Raw genomic sequence first — 22,603 nt, 5'->3', positions numbered from 1 at the left:
TATATAATGTTAGGAAGGAGGCAACCCAATACGACCTTCATCTGATAAAAAAGAAATTCAAGCTCAGAAAGACTACATGACTTGCTCAAAGTGAAACAGCTAGTGAGCAGCAAAGTCAAGACTAGACCAAAATCTCCCAACACTTCAGGCTGCACCAGGACAATTCTCACACTGTATTTTTCTATCAGAAAGAAGGAAAAGAAAGAATGAAACAGATTCACTAGTAAAAAGTTTTTGCTTTGGAAGCCTTCTTTTGGAGGATGTTTTAGGAACTAAAATTGTACTTTACAGAGGATTTTTTTCTATACAGGTTATTGATTCTGAGAGAGGGGAACAAGAAACAGTTGCTGTATCCTGGGAGGAAGCCCCAAAAGAGCAAAGAATGAAAAGCTTCAAGAGAAAGCATTACAGATGAGAAGTGGAAATGTGTTATGAAAGCTTTTTTAATTAGAAGAAGAAAATATTAAGTAGCTATCAAACAGAAGAGTTAAACAATTACACCCACTGTAGATATCTATTAGAAAGAGAATTACCCAGTAAATTGAAAATAAAGTATTTAAAAATTAAGTCTCTTTCCTTAATACTACTGTTGGGGCAAGGAGTAAAGCCGAATTACCTTTTTTCTGAGCATTGTTTAAGTTATGAAAGATAAGAAATTCTCCATCAGTTCTAAATGTTTTTAAAGCAGTTGTTTCTGCAAGACTAAGCTACCTAGAAACTCTTGGTGAGGAATAAAAACTTCTCCCCCATTATCAAACAAATTAATTTATGAAACTTCTCCAGTATTAAAAACCCCAAAGGGCTAAAGACATTCAATATTACTTAAAATTATGGAAATAAAAATAAATCCATAAGCCTATAAGCATAAGCCTAAGTAACTAAACTACAAAAAAATCCAATTAACTTCATAAAGACTTGATTACAAGTGGTATGATGTAAGAAATTTTAAAGTATGCCTCAGAAAATGAAAATTCTTCCTCTAACTCTTAAAAGAATCTTTATCCATAAAGGGAAAGGCTATTGGCTTATTGCTCCTTTATAGCTCATCTGCTCTAATTGATTAAAGTGATTTTTTAAAATATTTTCTTTCTGACTCTAGAATTTCTTTCTAACTCTATCTAGAAAAAATAGCAGCCATAAATTCTTTTTCCATCTATAACCACAGAAGAAGACTTTCATCTATCTTTGCTTTTTCTTAAACTCAAAGCTGGGATAATGATTTGGTTTCCCTTATTCTCTCATATTGTAAGATATTATATTCAACTTACTTCAAACCTTTTAATAAGATACAGAGATCTATGTAAGATCCTCATTTGCTCACTGCTATATTCATGGTACCTAAAACAGTGCCTGACATAAGCTATTCATTCAAATAACACTGGTTGAGTTGAATTGATTTGAATTAAATTATAGACTATAAGAGGTTTATCTTAACATTATCTTGTTTGTGAAAGTGAAATACATTGGAATCATCACATAATGATGACAATGAGAGACCAACAACTGCATTATAATCAAAGTCTTTGTATTACATAATTGCCTTATGTCACAGAAGATTTGCCTGGAGAATATCTCTGAATCTGTATGTAAAAGAAAAGCTCCGTTATGAGATTAATGAAACCCCAGGTATTTGTGTAATGCTTAACAATTTACAAAGCATTTTCATACATATGCATATACACATGTATGTATATAAATACATGTATGTATATAAATATGTGACATTATAAATACATTGTATACTATATTTACATATATGTTTTATATACCATACATATGTAATAGGCATTATTATCCACTCTTTATTGATAATGAGACCAAAGCTCTAGGAAACCGAGTGTCTTGTCACTAAGAGGCAACAGAGTCAAAGTAAACTCGGGCCTCTAAACTCCAAACTCAGATGAACCTTCTACTTTCAGCTGGATATTTATTTTTTTTCTTTTTCTTTTTTTTATTATTATTATATTTAAAAGATTGCAGGTTTATACTTGAAATACAGTAGTCCCCTTATTCACGGGGATACATTCCAAGACCCCCAGTGAATGCCTGAAGGCATGGATAGTACTAAACCCTATCTATACTATGTATTTTTCCTGTATATAAAACCTAATAAAGTTTAATTTGTAAATTAGGCACAGTAAGGGACTAACAACAATAATTAATCATAGAATAAATATAACAATTTACTGTAATAGTTATATGTGTGTGACGACTCTCTCAAAATATCTTACTGTACTGTACAGTGAGTAACTGAAACCATGAAAAGCTAAACTGTGGATAACCTTGGGGGGATTACCATAAGAGCAACTTTCCTCATTGTTTTAATAATCTCTTTTTTATTTCATTTAATTTTTTGAGGCAGGGTTTCAATCTGTCACCCAGACTGAAGTGCAGTAACATGATCAGAGATCACTGCAGCCTCGACCTCACAGGCTCAAGTGAGCCTCCTACCTCAGCCTCCTGAGTTCTGGGACCACAGGCATGCACCACCACGCCCGGCTGGTTTTTTTTTTTTTTTTTTTTTTTGTAGAGATGGGGTCCCATTATGTCGCCCAGGCTGGTCTTGAACCCTAGGCTCAGGCAATCCACCTGCCTCGGCCTCCTAAAATTCTGTGATTACAGGCACAAGCCACTGCACCTGGCCAAAACCTCCCTCTTGACAGCGAATGAGTAATAAGTCACACAAAATCTCACAAGAGATCTTGGCATATGGACACTGTGGAAACATATCTCTTGGCTGTCATTTTTGGGTACCTGAGTTTATTATCTCTCTAAAATATTTTACTATTAAATAGTATATAAATTGAGCTTTATTTCTAATTCCTTATAAAAGCCAAAATTATAGCAACATGGATCAATGAAACAATGCCCCAGTAGTGAAATAAGAGGTGCCCTGCATTCATGTCAACAAAAAAGAAAAGAAGAAATAGAATTATTTATTCCTTATCCCAGCCAACACCATGCCCATTGGCCATTCAAAGTGCTAAGGCTAAAGAATGGCACTCCAGGATCAAGCATCTTGCCCTGCTCTTGTTTCCCTGGGTCAGTACTACATACAGTCAGCCATGCCTCACCTGGCTGTTTCCTTCCACTCCATCTCCTGCCCATCCACGGCCAGCAGCTCATCCAGTTCCGTGAAGAGCTGAGGGGGAGCTGGGCTGTCATCCTCCTCTCCCAAGATGAATCGGATGCGTTCTGCAGCAGGAGAGACTGCAGAAGTGAAAATACTGTGGTTAAACATTGGCTGGACAACCCTGAGGAAAGTGGAGCTCCGGGCTCTTCCTCTCTCCCCAAGGTTACTGGGCTTCCCTTCCACATTTTCAGTGGACATCTTTCTTGTTAAGCCTCCCAAATCCCCAATCTAAAGCCAAAAAGAAATCAAAGCCCTTCTCTATTCCTTTGGTTCTGAACTGTATCTTGGTTCTCCTCCACTCTCCAGAAGGCCAGCACTCCAATTCTGTGTGATGTGTCACAAAGAACCTTTAGCCCTCAGATGAGCTGAGGTCTAACCACTCACTTCCCCTCCTTCTCCACTTATGACTCATCCAAAATTATAAGACAAAAGCCAACTTGAACCAGTCACTTTTTCATACAGCAGTGGGAGGGGCAACAAAGCACCCCAATCCTGAGATCCCCCAAGTCCCCACCTCCCACCCACCCTCCCTCTGTCCAATGCCTAAAGCTCATGTCCTTGCAGGCTTCTCCCTGCCAATAACTGGCTAACTGCAAAGTTGATGAAGGAATATTTAACAAGATGGGCCCTCTTCTTTACAGAATGGTAGTACCCAAAAATGTTTAGTCACACTTCAATGCACTTGAAAAACAAGCCCAAGTAAAATATTGTACACTTGAGGGAGAGAGAAAAAAAAAACATTTTTCAACACACTCAAGCACATAATTGAATGCCCTACTAGCTCCTTTTGACCCTATCTCCTGAAAATCATGTAATGAAAAATTAACTAGAATTTCCCCCAGGTCATGGGTTACTCCCTTTCAAAAAAAAAAAAAGAAGAAGAAGAAGGAGAAAAGAGAGAGAGAGAGAGAAAGAAAAGCAGTTGGAAATTGATGGTCATGTTACAAATTTAAGGCCCACAAATACTCCTCAAAATCCCTGGGTAAAACCAACAATGTTATATACATGTGAATGCAGTTCAAGTACACACAAATATATTTATTATGGATAGACAGATAGACACACACACACATGCATATATAAATTTGTGGAAATATATGTACACAAACGACCCAATAAAACCAAAAAATTCCTACCATCTTAAAACTATTATAATACAGGACAGAATAAAATTCCATGGATCAAAATTTATTTAGTACAAATAAACCCATGAAAAATATTCAACCTAATTAAAAATTGAAACTAATCATTAAAATAAAATGTGTTTTACCTATTAAAATGTCAAAAAATGGCGAGGCGCAGTGGCTTACACCTATAATCCCAGCACTTTGGGAGGCAGAGGCGGGCAGATCACCTGAGGTCAGGAGTTTGAGAGCAGCCTGGCCAACATGGTGAAACCCTGTTTCTACTAAAAAAATACAAAAAATTAGCCAGGCGTGGTGGCGTGTGCCTGTAATCCCAGCTACTCGAGAGGCTGAGGCAGGAAAATAGCTTGAACCTGGGAGAAAGAGGTTGCAGTGAGCCGAGATCATGCCATTGCACTCCAGCCTGGGTGACAGAGCAAGACCCTGTCTATAAATTAATTAATTAATTAATTTAATTTAATGTCAAAAATGAAAAAAAATAATGATAATCCCAACGTGGGCAAGGGTTTGGGAATCATGCACTCAGCACTTCTTAATTTATGTTACTGGTAGGAGCCTAAATGGAAACATCTCTCTAAAGGGAGATGTTTGAAGGACATGAAAATTTCTGGAGGGACATGAAAATTTTTAAATAGTGTATATATCCTGTGAGCCAAGAATTCTTGTACTAGAAATACATTCATTCTAAATAAATAAGAATTATCTCAAAGGTTTAGTGACAGAGGTGATCATTCTAGCATTGTTTATGACTGAGAAAACAGAAAAATCCTAAACGTCCAAAAAAGCAAGATTGGTTAAATAAAGTATGGTACAACTATACAATAAAATACCATGCAATCATAAAATATGAAGTCAAAGTAGCTGGCCTTTTGTGACATGTATACCATATAAAATTAAATTAAAAATAAAAATAATACACATTAAATGATCCCATTTTAGTAAACAAACAATAAATATGTATTTCTATAAAATAAAGCTAGGAATTGAGGCAGCCCTCACTGTGCTCAGTCTGATATGTGTGCATTTCAGTTACCACAATTTAGGTTAAATAACATAGTCCCTAACAATACAGTTCAAATTTCAGTTAACATGGTATATTAAAAGTAATTTCATAAAGTACAAACTTTGCAGCTAGCTCTTCAGTCCATAACATGTGTGCATAATGATCATTGACCAATCATGGGGTGCTTCTTTAAAATATGTCAGTGATTGATCACTGCATGTTTGTTATTCAGTTCACACACAGACAGCAAAGTGTGTAGCTGTGTTGCCTTCTTGTCTCCCAAAGATAAATGCATGTGACATGGATAATCAAAGAGGGAACTGGCCAATAAGAATGAAGGCAATGTACAGAAACGAAAATTAATACTATTGAAGTAAAATTTGTATCAAACGTAAATGGAGAAGATGTAGCTAACCATGGAATGTAAATGATGCTGCCATTCACCATTGAAAGACTCTGTATATGCAGTCAGAGGAACTTAGTGAAGGTGAATTAATCAACATGAACAAGGAAAGTGATTGTGATGAAAAGGATGATGATGTCCTAGAGAAAGTGATACTGGCTAAAAACTTCACATTCAAGGAATTTTAGGAGACATTTCTTGACATGGAAAGCACACAGGATAAAATGTAAGCTGATCCACATTTAGAGAGCATGACAGTTTGTCTACGCATTGAAAAAAATTCATGCTCTGTATCATAAGTTGTACAACAGTAAGAAGGCAAGCACTATTCAAACTACTCCTGATAAGACTGTACAATGAAACAACTTTAATATCAATATTTCTAATGTTTTAAATTACTGTGTACTGAATAAATATTAGTTTTACCTTTTTTCATTTCCCTATACCTTTATAGCTAACAAGAAGAGAGATTGTAGTGATTTAAAAATTTTTAAGGTCAAAGAGCAATAGTAACTGTTTTCATTGATTATTAGGATTCCTTTGCATAATTTCAGTTTGCAAAGTCTTTTTTTACAGTCATGCACTACAGTACAAAGCAAGGACTTCTGTATATACAGGCATATTTAAATACACAGGTACACTTTCAGTGTTATATGGTTTATTTCTAGGGCTTCTGTTTCTTATGTTCACTTTTCTATAAATTCCAAAGTGTTTATAATTCACTCATGTATTCCATTCAGCAAATATTTACTGAGCACTGTCTATGCTCTTAATTGGCTTAACAGGCTTTATCTTCAGCCTCTGACAAAAAGATCTCTGATCTTACAGAGTTTACATGTATGTAGGGAAAATAAATATTAACTAAGTAATTTATTCTTTAAATAAATAAGTAAATTAGCACATAAACCAGTACCGGAAAAAAATCTGCTAAATATAAGTGTATGCAGAACATTAAAATAAGGTAATTGAGTACATACTGATACAAGGTACAATGAATACGTTTCACTTTGTGATTAGAAATTTTTTTTTTTTTTTTTTTTGAGACGGAGTCTCACACTATTGCCCAGGCTGGAGTGCAGTGGCGCTATCTCAGCTCACTGCAAGCTCTGCCTCCCGGTTTCACGCCATTCTCCTGCCTCAGCCTCCCGAGTAGCTGGGACTACAGGCACCCGCCACAGTGCCCAGCTAATTTTTTGTATTTTTAGTAGAGATGGGATTTCACCATGTTAGCCAGGATGGTCTCGATCTCCTGACCTTGTGATCCCCCCTCCTCGGCCTCCCAAAGTGCTGGGATTACAGGCATGAGCCACTGCACCTGGCCTGAAATTTCTTAATATCCTTAGTAGAAAATAATCTAAAGTTCCAGGACTTTAATGTAAAAATATTTGCAATGCCTTTCCAATCATGAAATGGGAAGTCTAATTATTTTAGGCAATCAGGAGGGCATGAAAATGAAGAAATGATGGGCAGAATTTGGAGTCTGGACAATACTTCTAAGGAGTAGTGTGTTCACATTACCAAAAGTTTAGTCATTTTTTTCATTGTAGTGGTTCTGAAACTAGGAATCACAAATATAAATCACTTTTCATCAACATTCAACATCAAAGATCCCTAAATCAGAACTAGCTTTAATATTTTTTAACTTTTATTTTAGATATAGGCATACATGTGCAGGTTTGCTATATAGGTAAATTGTGTGTCACAGGGGTTTGGTGTACAGATTATCTGCCACCTAGGTAATAAGAATAGTACCCAATAGGTAGTTTTTGATCCTCACCTTCCTCCCTCCCTCCACTTCACGCAGGCCCCTGTATCTGTTCCCTTCTTTGTGTCCATACGTACTCCACAAAATTAGCTTTTAGAAGGGAGAAGTCTCGAGTTAGATAATCAACCTTTTGTCCATTTCTAAAGATGTGATGTAGGTTTGTCTCCACCTCTAACAGAAAAAAAATAAATTGGTCTCCTGCCTAAAAAACAGCATAGATAGTACATACCCCTGCTCGGCTCTACTCCACAGAGCATTACTCTGTAGTCTGGCATTCTCAATTTAGCAAAACGTGAATCACTACTCATTAGACAGCAACTCAGTGGTGACTTCTGCAAAATGGAATGGAAGAAGGTTGTAACACTACCTCCAGGTCTTCCTCTCTAGGTACCATGCCTAACCCCTTTCACAGGTTGTCTTATTTATTACATAGAGGCACCTGAGCAACCAGTATATCAATTTTGGGGGATTAAAATTCCAAAATCATGTGTCATAAACTAGTTTGCAACTCCAGGAAGTTTCTACTGGTGCTGTACTGGGCTCAGAGCCAAGAGACTTGGGGTGCATAAGACTTAGCGAGACACCAGCTTGGGCAGCCAAGAAAGTGCTTGCACCACCTCTCCCCCAACTCCAAGCAGTGTAGCTCTGGGAGAAACTCCTTCCTTCTGGTTGAAGAGAGTAGAGGGAAGAGTAAAGAGGACTTTATCTTCCAACTTGGATACCAGCTTAGCCACAGTAGGTTAAGATACTAGGCAGAGTCTTAAGGCCCCAATTCCAGGCCCTAGCTCCCAGATGACATTTTTAGACATACCCTGGGCTAAAGGGAACCTCCTGCTTTGAAAGTAAGGACCCAGTCTTGGCAAGATTCATCACCTGCTGACTAAGAGACCTTGGGCCTTGAATAAACATCAAGGGTACCCAGGCAGTACTTGCCATGGACCTTGAGTGAGATCCAGAGCTATGCTGGCTTCAGGTGTGACCCAGTGCATTCCCAGTTGTGGTGGCTATGGGGAGAAGTGCCTGCTGGATGAAAGGAGAGGGAAGAATGAAGGTGACTTTGTCTTGCAGCTTGGGCACCAGCTCAGCCACAGTGGAGCAGAGTACCAAGCAGGCTCCTATGATCCCCAAGTCCAGGCCTTCGCTCTTAGACAGCATTTCTGGACCTGCCCTGGGCCAGAGAAGAGCCCACTTCCCTGAAGGTAGAAACCCAGGCCTGGCAGCATACACCATAAGCTGACTGAATAGCCAGCTTGAGCCTTGACTGAACGTCAGCAGTAGCCAGGCAAGGGGCAGTGGTGGCCATGCAGAGAGACTCCTTCTGCATCAGGAAAGGGAAAGAAAGAGTGTAAAGGACTTTGCTTTGCAGCTTGGGTGCCAGCTCAGCAGCAGTAGAATAGAGCACCTAACAGATTCCTAAAGTTCCCGGCTCCAGGCCCTGGTTCCTGCATGGCATTTCTGTACCTGCCCTCAGCTCACTGCCCTGAAGGGAAGGACACAAGCCTGGCTGGATTCACCACATGCTGACTGAAGAGCCCTTGGACCTTGTCTGAACATTGGTGGTAGCCAGGCAATGGTCACTGTGGGCCTTGGGTGAGATCCAATGCTGTGTTGACTACCAGTCTGACCCAGTGTAATCCCAGTAGTAATGACTACAGGGGTACTTGTGTCACACCACCCCCAGCTCCAGGTAGCTCAAATGGAAAGAGAGACTCCTTCTGTTTAGAGGAAAGTAAGAGAACAAGAGTCTCTGCCTGGTAATCCAGGGAATGCTCTCAGATCTTATCACAACCACAAAGGTGGTACACCTACCAGCATGTAAGAGTCACAGCATTACTAGGTTTATGGTGCTGCCTAACGCAGATATGGCTGCAGTGACCAAAGTCATAGATCACAACAATCAATTCCCTTTGAATGCTTGAAAAGCATTCCCAAGACGCTACAAACAAGCCCAGACTGTAAAGACTACAATAAATACCTAACTCTTCAATGCTCAGGCATTGACAAATATCTACAAGCATCAAGACTATCTAGGAAAACATTACCTCACCAAACAAACTAAATAAGGTACCAATGACCAATCCCAAGTAACAGAGACATATGACCTTTCAGACAGAGAATTCCAAATAGCTGTTTTGCAGAAGCTCAATGAAATTCAAGATAACACAGAGAAGGAATTCAGAATCCTATCAGATAACTTTAACAAAGAGAATGAAATAATTTTTAAAAATCAAGTGGAAATTCTGGAGCTGAAAAATTCAATTAACATACCAAAGGATGCATCAGAGTCTCTCAACAGCAGACTTAAACCAGCAGAAGAATTAGTGAGCTCGCAGACAGGCTATTTGAAAATACACAGTCAGAGGAGACAAAAGAAAAAAGAATGAAACACACCTATGAGATCTAGAAAACAGCTTCAAAAGGGCAAATCTAAGGGTTATTGGCATAAAGAGGAGGGAGAGAAAGATTGGGATAGAAAGTTTATTCAAAGCAATAATTTAAAAAGTAGAAAAACTTCAAATAAAAAACCTAACAATGCATCTTAAAGAACTATTACAGAAAAGCAAAATAAAACCAAACCCAAAATTAGTAGAGGAAGAAAAATAATAAAGATCAAAGCATGAATAAATGAAATTTTAAAAAAGCAATACAAAAGATCCATGAAACAAAAAGCTGGTTGTTTGAAAAGATAAACAAAAATGACAAACCTTTAGCCTAAGAGAAAAAAAGAGAAAACCCAAATAAATGAAATCGGAGATGAATAGGCAGACATTACAACTGATACCACAGAAGTTCAAAGGATCATTATAGACTACTATGGCAACTATATGCCAATAAATTGAGAAACTTAGAAGAAATGGACAAATCTTAGACGCATTCAGCTTACCGAGATTGAACCAAGAAAAGACTCAAAACCTGAATAGACTAACAACAAGTAATTAGATTAAAGCCATAATAAACGGTCTCCTAGCATAGAAAAGCCTGGGACCAATGGTTTCACAGCTGAATTTAAAGAATAACTAATGCCAATCCTACCCAAACCATTTCTTTTCTTTTTTTTTTTTTTTTATACTTTAAGTTCTAGGGTACATGTGCACAATGGGCAGGTTTGGTACATATGTATACATGTGCCATGTTGGTGTGCTGCACCCATTAACTCATCATTTACATTAGGTATATCTCCTAATGCTATCCCTCCCCACTCCCCGCACACCACAACAGGCCCCAGTGTGTGATGTTCCCCTTCCTGTGTCCAAGGGTTCTCATTGTTCAATTCCCACCTATGAGTGAGAACATGCAGTGTTTGGTTTTTTGTCCCTGTGACAGTTTGCTAAGAATGATGGTTTCCAGCTTCATCCATGTCCCTGCAAAGGACATGAACTCATCCTTTTCTATTGCTGCATAGTATTCCATGGTGTATATGTGCCACATTTTCTCAATCCAGTCTATCATTCATGGACATTTGGGTTGGTTCCAAGTCTTTGCTATTACAAATAGTGCTGCAATAAACACACGTGTGCATGTGTCTTTATAGCAGCATGATTTATAATCCTTTGGGTATATACCCAGTAAAGGGATGGCTGGGTCAAATGGTATTTCTAGTTCTAGATCCCTGAGGAATCACCACAGTGTCTTCCACAATGGTTGAACCAGTTTACAGTCTCACCAACAGTGTAAAAGTGTTCCTATTTCTCCACATCCTCTCCAGCATCTGTTGTTTCCTGACTTTTTAATGATCGCCATTCTAACTGGTGTGAGATGGTATCTCACTGTGGTTTTGATTTGCATTACTCTGATGGCCAGTGATGATGAGCATTTTTTCATGTGTCTTTTGGCTGCATAAATGTCTTCTTTTGAGAAGTGGCTGTTCATATCCTTTGCCCACTTTTTGATGGGGTTGTTTGTTTTTTTCTTGTAAATTTGTTTGAGTTCTTTGTAGATTCTGGATATTAGCCCTTTGTCAGATGAGTAGATTGCAAAAATTTTCTCCCATTCTGTAGGTTGCCTGTTCACTCTGATGGTAGTTTCTTTTGCTATGCAGAAGCTCTTCAGTTTAATTAGATCCCATTTGTCAATTCTGGCTTTTGTTGCCATTGCTTTTGGTGTTTTAGTCATGAAGTCCTTGCCCATGCCTATGTCCTGAATGGTATTGCCTAGGTTTTCTTCTAGGGTTTTTATGGTTTTAGGTCTAATATTTAATTCTTTAATCCATCTTGAATTAATTTTTGTATAAGGTGTAAGGAAGGGATCCAGTTTCAGCTTTCTCCATATGGCTAGCCAGTTTTCCCAGCACCATTTGTTAAATAGGGAATCCTTTCCCCATTTCTTGTTTTTGTCAGGTTTGTCAAAGATCAGATAGTTGTAGATGTGTGGTATTATTTCTGAGGGCTCTGTTCTGTTCCATTGGTCTATATCTCTGTTTTACCTACCCAAAACATTTCTAAAAATAGAGGAGGAAAGACTACTTTCAAACTCATTCTATGAGACTAATATTACCCTGATACCAAAACCAAAGGCAAATCAAAAAAGGAAAACTACAGGCCAATATCCTTAATGAACACTGATGCAAAAATTCTCAACAAAATACTAGCAAACCAAATTCAACACACATTAAAAAGATCATTCATCATGACCAAGTGAAATTTATCCCAGGGATGCAAGAATAGTTCAATATATGCAAATCAATTAACATGATACATCATATCAACAGAATGAAGGACAAAAACCATATGATCATTTCAATTGATGCTGAAAAAGCATTTGATAAAAATCAACATTCTTTCATGATAAAAACCCTCTAAAAACTGGTTACAGAAGGAACATACCTCAATATAATATTAATAGAATAACAGACCTACATCTAGTATCATGCTGAATGGCAAAAAACTGAAAGTCTTTCCTCTAAGATCTAAAACAAGACAAGGATGCCCACTTTCACCAGTTATTCAACATAGTACTAGAAGTCCTAGCAAGAGCAATCAAACAAGAGAAGAAATAAAGGGCATTCAAGTTGGAAAGGAGGAACTCAAATTAACCTTGTTTGCAAATAATATAATCTTATATTAGGAAAAACCTAAAGATTCTACCAAAAAGCTATTAGAACTAATAAATTCAGTTAAGTTGCATGATACAATATCAAGCATACAAAAATCAGTAGCATTTCTATATGCCAGCAGTGAACAATCTGAAAAATAAATCAAGAAAGTAATTCCATTTATAATCATTACAAATAAAATAAGATACTTAAGAACAGACTTAGCCAAGAAAGTGAAAGATCTCTACAATGAAAACTATACAACACTGATGCACGAAATTGAAGACATAACAAAATGGAAAGATATTCCATGTTCATGAATTAGAAGAATCAATATTGTTAAAATGTCCATACTACCTAAAGCAATCTACAGATTCAATGCAATCTCTATCAAAATATCAATGACATTCTTCACAGAAATAGAAAAAAATGATCCTACAATCTATACGGAACCATAAAAGACCCAGAACAGCTAAAGCCATCCTTAGCACAAAGAACAAAACTGGAGGCATCACATTATCTGACTTCAAATTTTACTATAGACCTATAGTAACCAAAACAACAGAGTACTGCCATAAAAATGACACATAGACTAATGGAACAGAATAAATAGAAAACCCAGAAACAAACTCATACATCTACAGTGAGCTCATTTTTTATAGAGGTGCCAAGAACATACATTGGGGAAAAACAGTTTCTTCAATAAATGCTACTAGGAAAACTGGATATTAATATGCAGAAAAATAAAACTAGACCCTTATCTCTCACTATATACAAAAATCAAATCAAAATGGATTAAAGACTTAAATTTAAGACCTTAAACTATGAAACTACTACAAGAAAACATTGGGGAAACTCCAGGATATTGGACTGGGCAAAGGTTTCTTGAGTAATACCCCATAAGCACAAACAACCAAAGCAAAAATGGAGAAATGGGATCGTATCAAGTTAAAAAGCTTCTGCACAGCAAAGGAAACAATCAACAAAGTGAAGAGACAACCAAAAGATGGGAGAAAGTATTTGTAAACTATCCATCTGACAAGGAATTATTAATCAGAATATATAGGGAGTTAAAAACAACTCAATAGGAAAAATCTAATAATCTAGTTTAAAATGATCTCAATAGATCTAAAAAGATCTCAATAGATATTTCTTAAAATAAGACATATAACTAAGAAACGGTACATGAAAAGGTGCTCACCATCACTGATCATCAGAGAAATGCAAATCAAAACTACAATGAAATCATATCACCCAGTTAAAATGGCTTTTATCCAAAAGACAGGCAGTAATGAATGCTGACAAGGATGTGGAGAAAAGGGAGCCCTCATATACTGTTGGTGGGAATGTATAGCCGCTATGGAGAACAGCGTGGAGGTTTCTCAAAAAAACAAAAACAAAACTACCATAAGATCCAGCAATCCCACTGCTAGGTATATGCTCAAAAGAAAGGAAATCAGTATATCGAAGAGATATCTGTACTCCCATGTTTACTGCAGCATTATTCATATTAGCCAAGATTTGGAAACAACCTAAGTGAGCATCAACAGATGAATGGATTTTTAAAATGTGATATATACACACAATGGAGTACTATTCAGCCATGAAAAAACAATGAGATCCAGTCATATGCAATAAGATGGATGGAACTGGAGGACATTTTGTTAAGTGAAATAAGCCAGGCACAGAAAGATAAATTTTGCACATCCTCACTTATTTGTGGAAACTAAACATTAAAACAATTGAACTCATGGAGATAGAGTAGAAGGATGGTTATCAGAGGCTAAAAACGGTAGTTGGTGGGAGCAGGTGGGGTGGGGGATGATTAATGAGTACAAAAATATAGTTAGAATAAATAAGGCCTAGTATTTCATAGCACAATAGGGTGACTACAATGAATAATAATTTATTGTACATTTTAATATAACTAAAAGAGTATAATTGGAATTTGTAACACAAAAAAATAATAAATGCTTGAAGTGATGGATACCCCATTTGCCCTGATGTGATTATTATGCATTGTATGCCTGTATCAAAATATCTCATGTACCCCATAAATATATATACCTATTATGTACCCATAAAAATAAAAAATAAAAAGAAGAAAAGATAATACACAGTAGGGGAAATGTTATGGATAAAACTATAATAAGCAATAACTAATATTTTTGAATGGTTACGCTATCCCAGGCAATGTGTTAAATGTTTTCCATTTGTTATATCATTAATTTTACACAAGTCTATGAAATAGCTACTTTTATTACTTCCTTACGTTACTCTTATAGACAGGGAAAATGCATCTTAAGAGGGTAAGGGACTTCCTCAAGATAACACAACTACTAAGTGATATGACTTCAAACCCATTTGTGTTGTTTCTAAGCCCATTTGTTAGCTGCCACGCTCTAATGGTTAATCTCATTTTTTAAAAGAATTAAAGGAAAACACGATCAGATTGCTATATAAACAATATAGGCAGTAAATGTATTAGATTTCAGAAGACACCAAAATCACAGTGGCATATGAAATAGTCAGAAAGTAAATTAATTGAAATTTGTTCATTATTCACCAAAAGGCATTTTGTGAATGTACCCTTTTGGTTTTGGTATAGGATGCATCCCACTGTGGCCACCCTGCAGGCTACCAAAAAAATTGTTTTAATAGAAATAATGATCACAATGAAGAATTCCTGCTGAGCATGACAAGTCTACATATAAATTCCCTTAAACAAGTTAAATGAGGACTTCTGGATTTCACATTTTCTTCTTAGCAGAGTCCACAATCTGGTACAATCTCAGCTTTCAAACCAAAGTATAAAAAGAAACAACTATTTTTAAGTGATTAATGTACTATTCTCAACTGGTTTACATAGTTATCATTTTAAGTATTCATTTCTGTTTTTCATTGTGAGACAAAAGTTTGTAGGTAGATATCATGGTTGTTAAAACTTCCACAATTTATGTATTAAATATATCACAGTAGTTTTGTTTCCCCTAGAAAAAGACATCATTTTATACCTATGTCATGCTGTACAATAGCTCAGGTGCTCAGACCTAACCCAAATGGCTCCAACAGCTGCCTAGAGAATGCAGCTAATCTTCACAATCTTTCAAAGAGGCAGCTTTTTACTCTTTTTCAGAGATGATAATAGATAAGGCACTTTACAAATGCTTCGCATGAATGACAATCTCATTGAATCCTCAAAACAAACCTGTTAGGTAGATTGTATTACTATCACCATTTTACACATGAGAAAACTGAGGCTTGGAGATGCATGTAAATTGCCTAATGATTCACAGGCACCCCAAGCAGCCCTCCCTGAGAACCCATGTTATCATGCTGACCCTTTGTTGACCAGATGAAGGAATGAGGCTCAGAGAGGTTCTGCAAATTACTCAGTGTCATACAGTAAGTAGCAGAGTTAGGATCAAACTTAGGTCAACTATTTCTAAGTCTAATGTTGTGGTGTTACACCTTTTCTCATCCTTATAAACTTGAAGCATACAATGTATCAAAGGACTGTCACGGTGGTGTATTTATCATCTGAAACAGCCCCCTAAGTAAGTCCGATAGATATCATTTTCCATTCATATTCCCCAGAAAGTAGAAACTCAGGCAAAGCTTATGTGCTAATGTTTATTGGGATGTGCAATTTCAGGATATCAAGAATAAGGGAAAGGATATCAATAAATTCCAGGGTATCAAGAATAGGGAAGAAGGGGCATGAGGCATGGAGGGAGGCTAAGTAGACATAAGGTAGTGCATTCTTATTAATAATAATTACCAGACCACTGTAACACTCTAAAAACACACGTAAACATATATATAAAATCCTCAAACTTCATTTTCACCTTTATAAATAAAAGAAATGAGAATAACTAAATGAATGCATTTTAAATGAATGAATTTTTCCAACATTTATAAACATATAAATGTTTAAAACACACACACATACACACAAACATACACACACACTGTGGTGGTCATCTGTTAGTAACCACCTTTAAGCTCTTTTTCTAATGACAGCATCCCATTTTCTTCTGGAGAACCATCTTTATACTTGTATAACCATTTGGTTCAATCCACACCCTATGACCCAAGTCTGAGCAATGAGAATATCACAACTTCTTGCCACAGCAATTCATTTCTGAGTGGGCAGTTGACCTGATACAGGCGAAACAGAGTAAATAAATGTCAGCCTTTTGCTAGAACTACTAAGAAATAAATCATTATGCTTAGAGGCTAAAATGGCAATAAAAGCTATGAAGTACAGATGGCCATCTTGCAACTCTAAGGGAAGAGTCTACCTAAGAATAAATTAAACATGTAATAACTCAGAAGCAAGGCAGATGTAGGTTTCATGCCTAGATCCACCCATGCCTGAAGTCAACTATGTTTCAATCACACTTGACAATTACAATTTAAATTAAAAGCGAAATTGTTTTAAAGCAATCTGAGCTAAATTTTCTGTTATTTGCAACCAACAGTCCTGATATACCCTCCTATTATTCCATTTTAACAGGTTAAAGTAGAGCTAATTTCCATGTGTTAAGTGTATCACCAAATTAATTGCATTGAACAAACTTTTTTTTAATGGAATCCAACTTTTGGAGAGATGTGTACAAGTTACCTAGATTTTCTTCATGCCTTAACATACCTTTACCCCAACCAATCCAGAAAATTACCATCAATTTACATGTTAGCAGGCTATAGACAAGTAGACAGTTACTTTTTCAAATTAGCTAAGAAACTTAAACAGCCAAATAGTATTCATTAAAATAGATAATTTTAAACATATTTAGGTATCCATGTATTAATAAGCTCCCACTCAAGAAAAGCTGTCAATTATCACAAATTATCCTTAATATGCCATGATATTATTATTCAGCTGTAGAGAGTCAACAGCATTAAGAGCCTGAGTTTCATAATATTATCAAACTACCTTAGTTAGGAGCAGAGTAAATTCAATTTCAGCCAGCAAGTGGTGATAAAAACTAGAGTTTACTCAGACATTTTTAAGAAATATCTGTACCGTAGCTTTTTATCTTAAAAATGTAGAAAAATAATTTACCTAGGGTTTACATTACAAAAATGTTACACGGATTCAGGTCATATTTATAAGATACTTAGAATTCTTTAGAACATAAAGGTAGTACTCCTTGTATTCTATAACTTACTCTGTGTAGTTCTTTCCTAACTTCTGCCAAAGCAGTGGGTCAAAAAATTAAAACTAGAATTTCTGTCAGTGATGTAAATATGTATCTTTCTTTTTAAAATGCTGCTAAGCCATTCTCAAAGGGGTAGTTTCAATGATGGTACAGCAGTAAAGTAAGTTTGGTCCATGAAATTCCACGTTTAAAAAATTATTGGCCCACAGCCTTTTTGGTCTGCTGCTTCTTTTATTAATTATCCCAATCATATTAATTGTAATTATATTAAGCATATTATTAATATTATTTCAATATTCCAAGACTATCAGAGAGAAAAGTAAAATTCAAATCAATCATTTGGTTTTTAGCAGCCTCAATGGTGACCTAAACTAAGTAACTAAACTAATGATGAAACTAAACATTTTGACTTTTTCCAAATTTTACCTTCCATGACACCATTTTCCTCACTTAATCCAAGTTTGCATGGTATTCATGAGGCTTTGAGAAGAAATGGGTTCACAGAAACGGTAATCACCCAATTGCTCCATCTGCATATCATAAGACTGCATTCCCCCTAAATAAATTAACATCCCAAGAATTTGCTGGGTCCCCAAGGGATGTTTCACACATATTGATTCTTTTGGCTACAGCCCTCTGTTGATGCCCTCTAACTGCAAAAAAAAAAAGAGCACCTGGAAGGGGTACCGCATCACAGACACCATCATCAGAGTCAAGCATGAAACTCTCAATACTCTGCCAAGGATGTCAACTCCCAGCGTTCCCAAGGAGGCGATACTTGGGATGCCAAAACAACACAGTAGTGAAAACAAAACCAGGAGACAAAGAAGTCTAGATGGACATAATGGATAACAGGAATTTTGGGGGTAAGTACAGAGTTCAGAACATTGTGCTGTCCTGATTGAGACCCAAATTATGTCTTTTGACACATATCACATGCCAGAGAATTTCCAGAAGAAAAGCTAAGTGAGGACTCAAAAAAGAGGAATTCATACAACCACATCCATTCGCCCACATTTAACCACCAGGGCATATCTGCCTTGTTAAAATTACAAGGTACCCAGTGCCTTAAGTATCTAAATAATCATTACTTCTAGTTGTTGTGTTTAGCTTCTTGTAGTCTTTTGTTCAGATCAAATTACTTTCCCCAAAAACCCAGCTATACCCAGATCCTTCCTTTAGTGAATAAAAAAATTTTCTTGTTGTTTGTTTATTCCAGTTATAAATGAGTTTCTTGCACTTGCAACAACAGGCTTATTAATTTATACAATATGTATAGAAAAAAAAACCACCAGAAGGACATACACTAAATGTTAACAATTATTATCCTTAAGTGGAAGAATTACTGATGATTGTCATTTTCCTTGTTTTCTTTATGTGCAAGTTCTAAATTTTCTAAAATTAGCATTAATATCATATTTATAAGGAAAACAAGCCAATTAAGGTTTTTTAGTTGCTAAATTGAGAATAGTCATGTCAAATTAGTGCCACACACTTCCTTACAATATTTGAAACTGCAGAATCTCAATTATCTTTCTCAAAAAAATGTTCAACACAAACATAATCTTACAGTACTTGCCTTTACTGCTGTGTAGGGACTAGAATAGCCAGTTCTGAACCAGGACTGGCCATGGTTCTGAACGCTACTTAACTGAGAAGCCACAAAAGCCAAAAAATAATCCCATGGGCATAGAACAATGGGGATGAGGGTGAAGGGAATTTCAAGCAAGTTGCATGGAAAGAAAGGACACTTTCTATAAACAGAACAGAAAACACTTATTAATTGAAATGGTAAAGAATATGGCTACCCAGCAACCTTTTCCTGAAGGACGTAAAGTTTCTTGTCCATGTTATAACCACCATTTCCAGTTACTTTTAATTTCTCACTCCCTACATCACTTCTCTCTCTTCTGCCAGAGCTGCCATGATAAGGTTTACATGATGAATCACTCTGCTTAAGAGTGAACACATCAGCATTTTCTCCAGGTTCAACTCAGACCAATTATCAGCACAATTTATACCCTGAGGTTTCTAAAGTCAGACTCAATTCTCATCAACATTAGGAAATCTTCAAGATTCCCAAAATAAACTCCACAGATTTGTTCGAGTGCAACTATTTGCTATAGAGAGTAGCTAAATATACAGCTCCAATATTAGTGTCACAAGCGCCACACTAATGCTGCCATTAGATGCTTCCACATACGAAAGAAGACATTCTCCTTCCTGTAGATTCTCTGTCAAAATGCATAAGAATATAGACGCACCGAACCTTAAAGAATCTTTAGGATTTCTGACTGCATCCCCACATTGCCAAAAAAATTCTATCCATATTACCTGGATAGCAATACTGAGAAATGTGGTTTAAAAATACAATTTCTTTTAAAATCGGGAGAGGAATGGAGGCCTCAAGGAAATGTTACATGGATGCCTGTTCTTTCTTATTTGAAAAAAGGTGACATTCCCCACAGATGTCTTAACACTCTAAAGATTTTGCTGGAACTCTGAATGTAACACAGAAATATCAACAAGATTCTACAATAAGGTTTTCTTCTTTTCTGTCTTATTTAGATCTGTTCTGAGTTGAGGGTCCAAAATTAGTGGCAGTGATCCTCAACTTTTGTGAAGTTTAATTATATTCTCAGTAAAGAAAAAATAAATATAACAGATCCTCCAACACTTCCTACTTGACATCTATAGTTTCACTGTTCTCAGACAACATAATGCTTCATTTGCCTTGTGCTATGGTTTAGAAGTTTTCCCATCCAAAGCTCATGTGGAAATTTAATTGCCATTGTGGCAGGATTGGGAGGTCAAACCTTGAAGAGGTGTTTACATCATGAGAGTTCTGCCCCCAGGAATAGACTAATACATTATCTGGGGAATGGATTCACCCACTCTTGCTCTGTTTTGCCTTCTTTGCCCCTCTGCTTTGTGATGCCTTCTGCCATGTTATGACACTCCAAGCAGGCCCTCCCCAGATTCCAGAACCTTGATGGTGGACTTCTCACCCTCCAGAACTGGGGGTGAGCCAATAAATGTCTGATCTTTACAAATTACCAAGTCTGTGGTATTCTGTGGTAGCAGCACACAGCAGCACACCAGCAACATATGTCTACTGATCAGCAAAGACCTAAAAACCAGGCCAGAAGCTGAAAGACCACTTGTAGAAACTGAGTTCAACTGCTTGGGAAATGGCATATGAATGACAAGAGTCTAAATATAAACACAAGTAAATGTTGATGCTTTTCATCATTAAGCACCTTCCCAAATGACCAACAGAGATATGCTAAATCCATTCTCAGTAAATAATAAAATTGAATCAGCTAAGTTTTTAGGACCAGCTTTTAAGGCAGAGGTTCATAATTTGTTATAGAAATAAACTTCCTTCTAAATTATTCATATCACTTAACTACACAAAGCTGACAGAAAACCTAGATATGAGTGGGTATGTGGGCTGGCTAAGGATATTAATTTTCTATTAAAGTGTGCTAAAAATAAACTTATGCATTCTACAGAGTAATACTGACAAAAGTAAAGAATTCACCCCCTTTGACACAATCCGCTTTCACTATATTCTATCTCTACAACATTTCTTAATCCCTTATATTAGAAGCCTATATATAACACTTCAAGGCATCTAGAGATAACCTCAGTTCATCAGTGGTGAGGTAAGTAAGTGCCATTTCAAAAGAGATTGATTATTAACAGCATCCTGTTCAGAAAGAACTGTTAGAGAAAGTATTTAGTCACTTCTAAGGCTTGGGGTAACGTGTAAGGCTTGGCTATTCCTTAACTGGGTGAAGAATTTCCAATTAATTAACTATCGATCATAAAACTTAGATTCCTTTGCCTTCTCAGACAACCCCTTGTTTAGATCCATCAAGTACCAGCTTAAGCTAGTTTGGAAACACTTTTGACTATTTATGACACTCTTTAAGACCTGCATAAGCTCAAATCTGGCTTTCTTAGAATTACATTGGTAAAACGCTTTAGCAACCTTGTAAAGTAGAGATTACGCATTCACCTGAAAATTGTCCAAATCCCTCTGCCACCTCTCTTTTGTGAGAAGGGCAGGGAAAAGCTTCAGCAAAGTGGGGTGTCTGAGATTCAGTTATAGAAATGTATAAAGAATGAGTCAGGGAACTCCTACAAATGCAGTGGAAGGTGCTCTCGGCCTGATGAACGAGATAAGCCAAAATCCACAAGAGGAGGCCACAGTGCAAATGCCAGAGCAGCAAATTTCAACAGCAAATCTGAAGGGACCAGAAGGAAGACTTGAGGTCAAGTTGTCAATTTAAGACTGAAAAGCTAGGGTAAGCTGAGATAAAAGCAACCCAGTGTTGATATGTAGGAGTCAAAGAACCTAAAGCTCAAGGCAGATATTAAATATGAATACCTAAGTTGTCTAGTAATATGAAAATGAATTAAAGAAGTGCTGTTGCTTGGAAGTGGTGTGGAAGGGGAAGAGATTGTTCCCAATAAGTTTTAGGAGAATTCACATAAGATACTAAAGACCCTCCAATCCTTCCCCCAAGTAATCAATGAAGAGTTTGCAGCAGCTGATTCCTACATCCTCAGAGAAAATGGATCTTCATCACTTAGGGAGCATTCATTTCAAAAGATGGGATTCTGCAAATGCACTCCTATCTAGTGGCAGCACAGGGAACTCACTTCATGAGATAATACAGCCCTGAGTCACCAGTAATCACAGGTGGAGTGATGGGATCCGAATTATAAGACCAGAATCTGGTGTTCAGCTTCAATTCTGACAGAGCAAATCCCTCCTTCTCCCTCTGACTCAGCTTCCCCAACTTTTTGACATATAATAACAAGAAGAAGAGTGAAGAGAATACTAAAGGTACATCCATGGCTGGAGGAATCAAATTTTGCAATTCTGGCTTATAAAATTATATTCAGAAAGACCAGATAATGCTATTATATTAAGCAATCTACTGAT

The 22,603-nt window shown here is 36.7% G+C and overlaps 1 protein-coding gene across 2 annotated transcripts in view; it reads right to left on the bottom strand.

Moving 5' to 3' along the window:
• The window catches only part of SLC4A4 (solute carrier family 4 member 4), a 385,603-nt gene that overhangs the window by 218,082 nt on the left and 144,918 nt on the right, over positions 1 to 22,603 (bottom strand). The window contains exon 4 of one of the 2 annotated variants that reach the window (XM_024246262.3): positions 3,075 to 3,210. The exons of the other annotated variant lie outside the window; for it this stretch is intronic. Coding sequence (XP_024102030.2) covers positions 3,075 to 3,210 — 136 coding nt within the window. The remainder of the gene's footprint in view (positions 1 to 3,074; positions 3,211 to 22,603) is intronic. 2 annotated transcript variants of the gene reach the window in all.

The sequence above is a fragment of the Pongo abelii genome, chromosome 3 (assembly GCF_028885655.2).
Source record: "Pongo abelii isolate AG06213 chromosome 3, NHGRI_mPonAbe1-v2.0_pri, whole genome shotgun sequence".
In the NCBI taxonomy this organism is placed as follows: Eukaryota; Metazoa; Chordata; class Mammalia; order Primates; family Hominidae; genus Pongo; species Pongo abelii.
The sequence above is the reverse complement of the archived record's forward strand: the minus strand, read 5'-3'. Positions and strand labels throughout refer to the sequence as shown.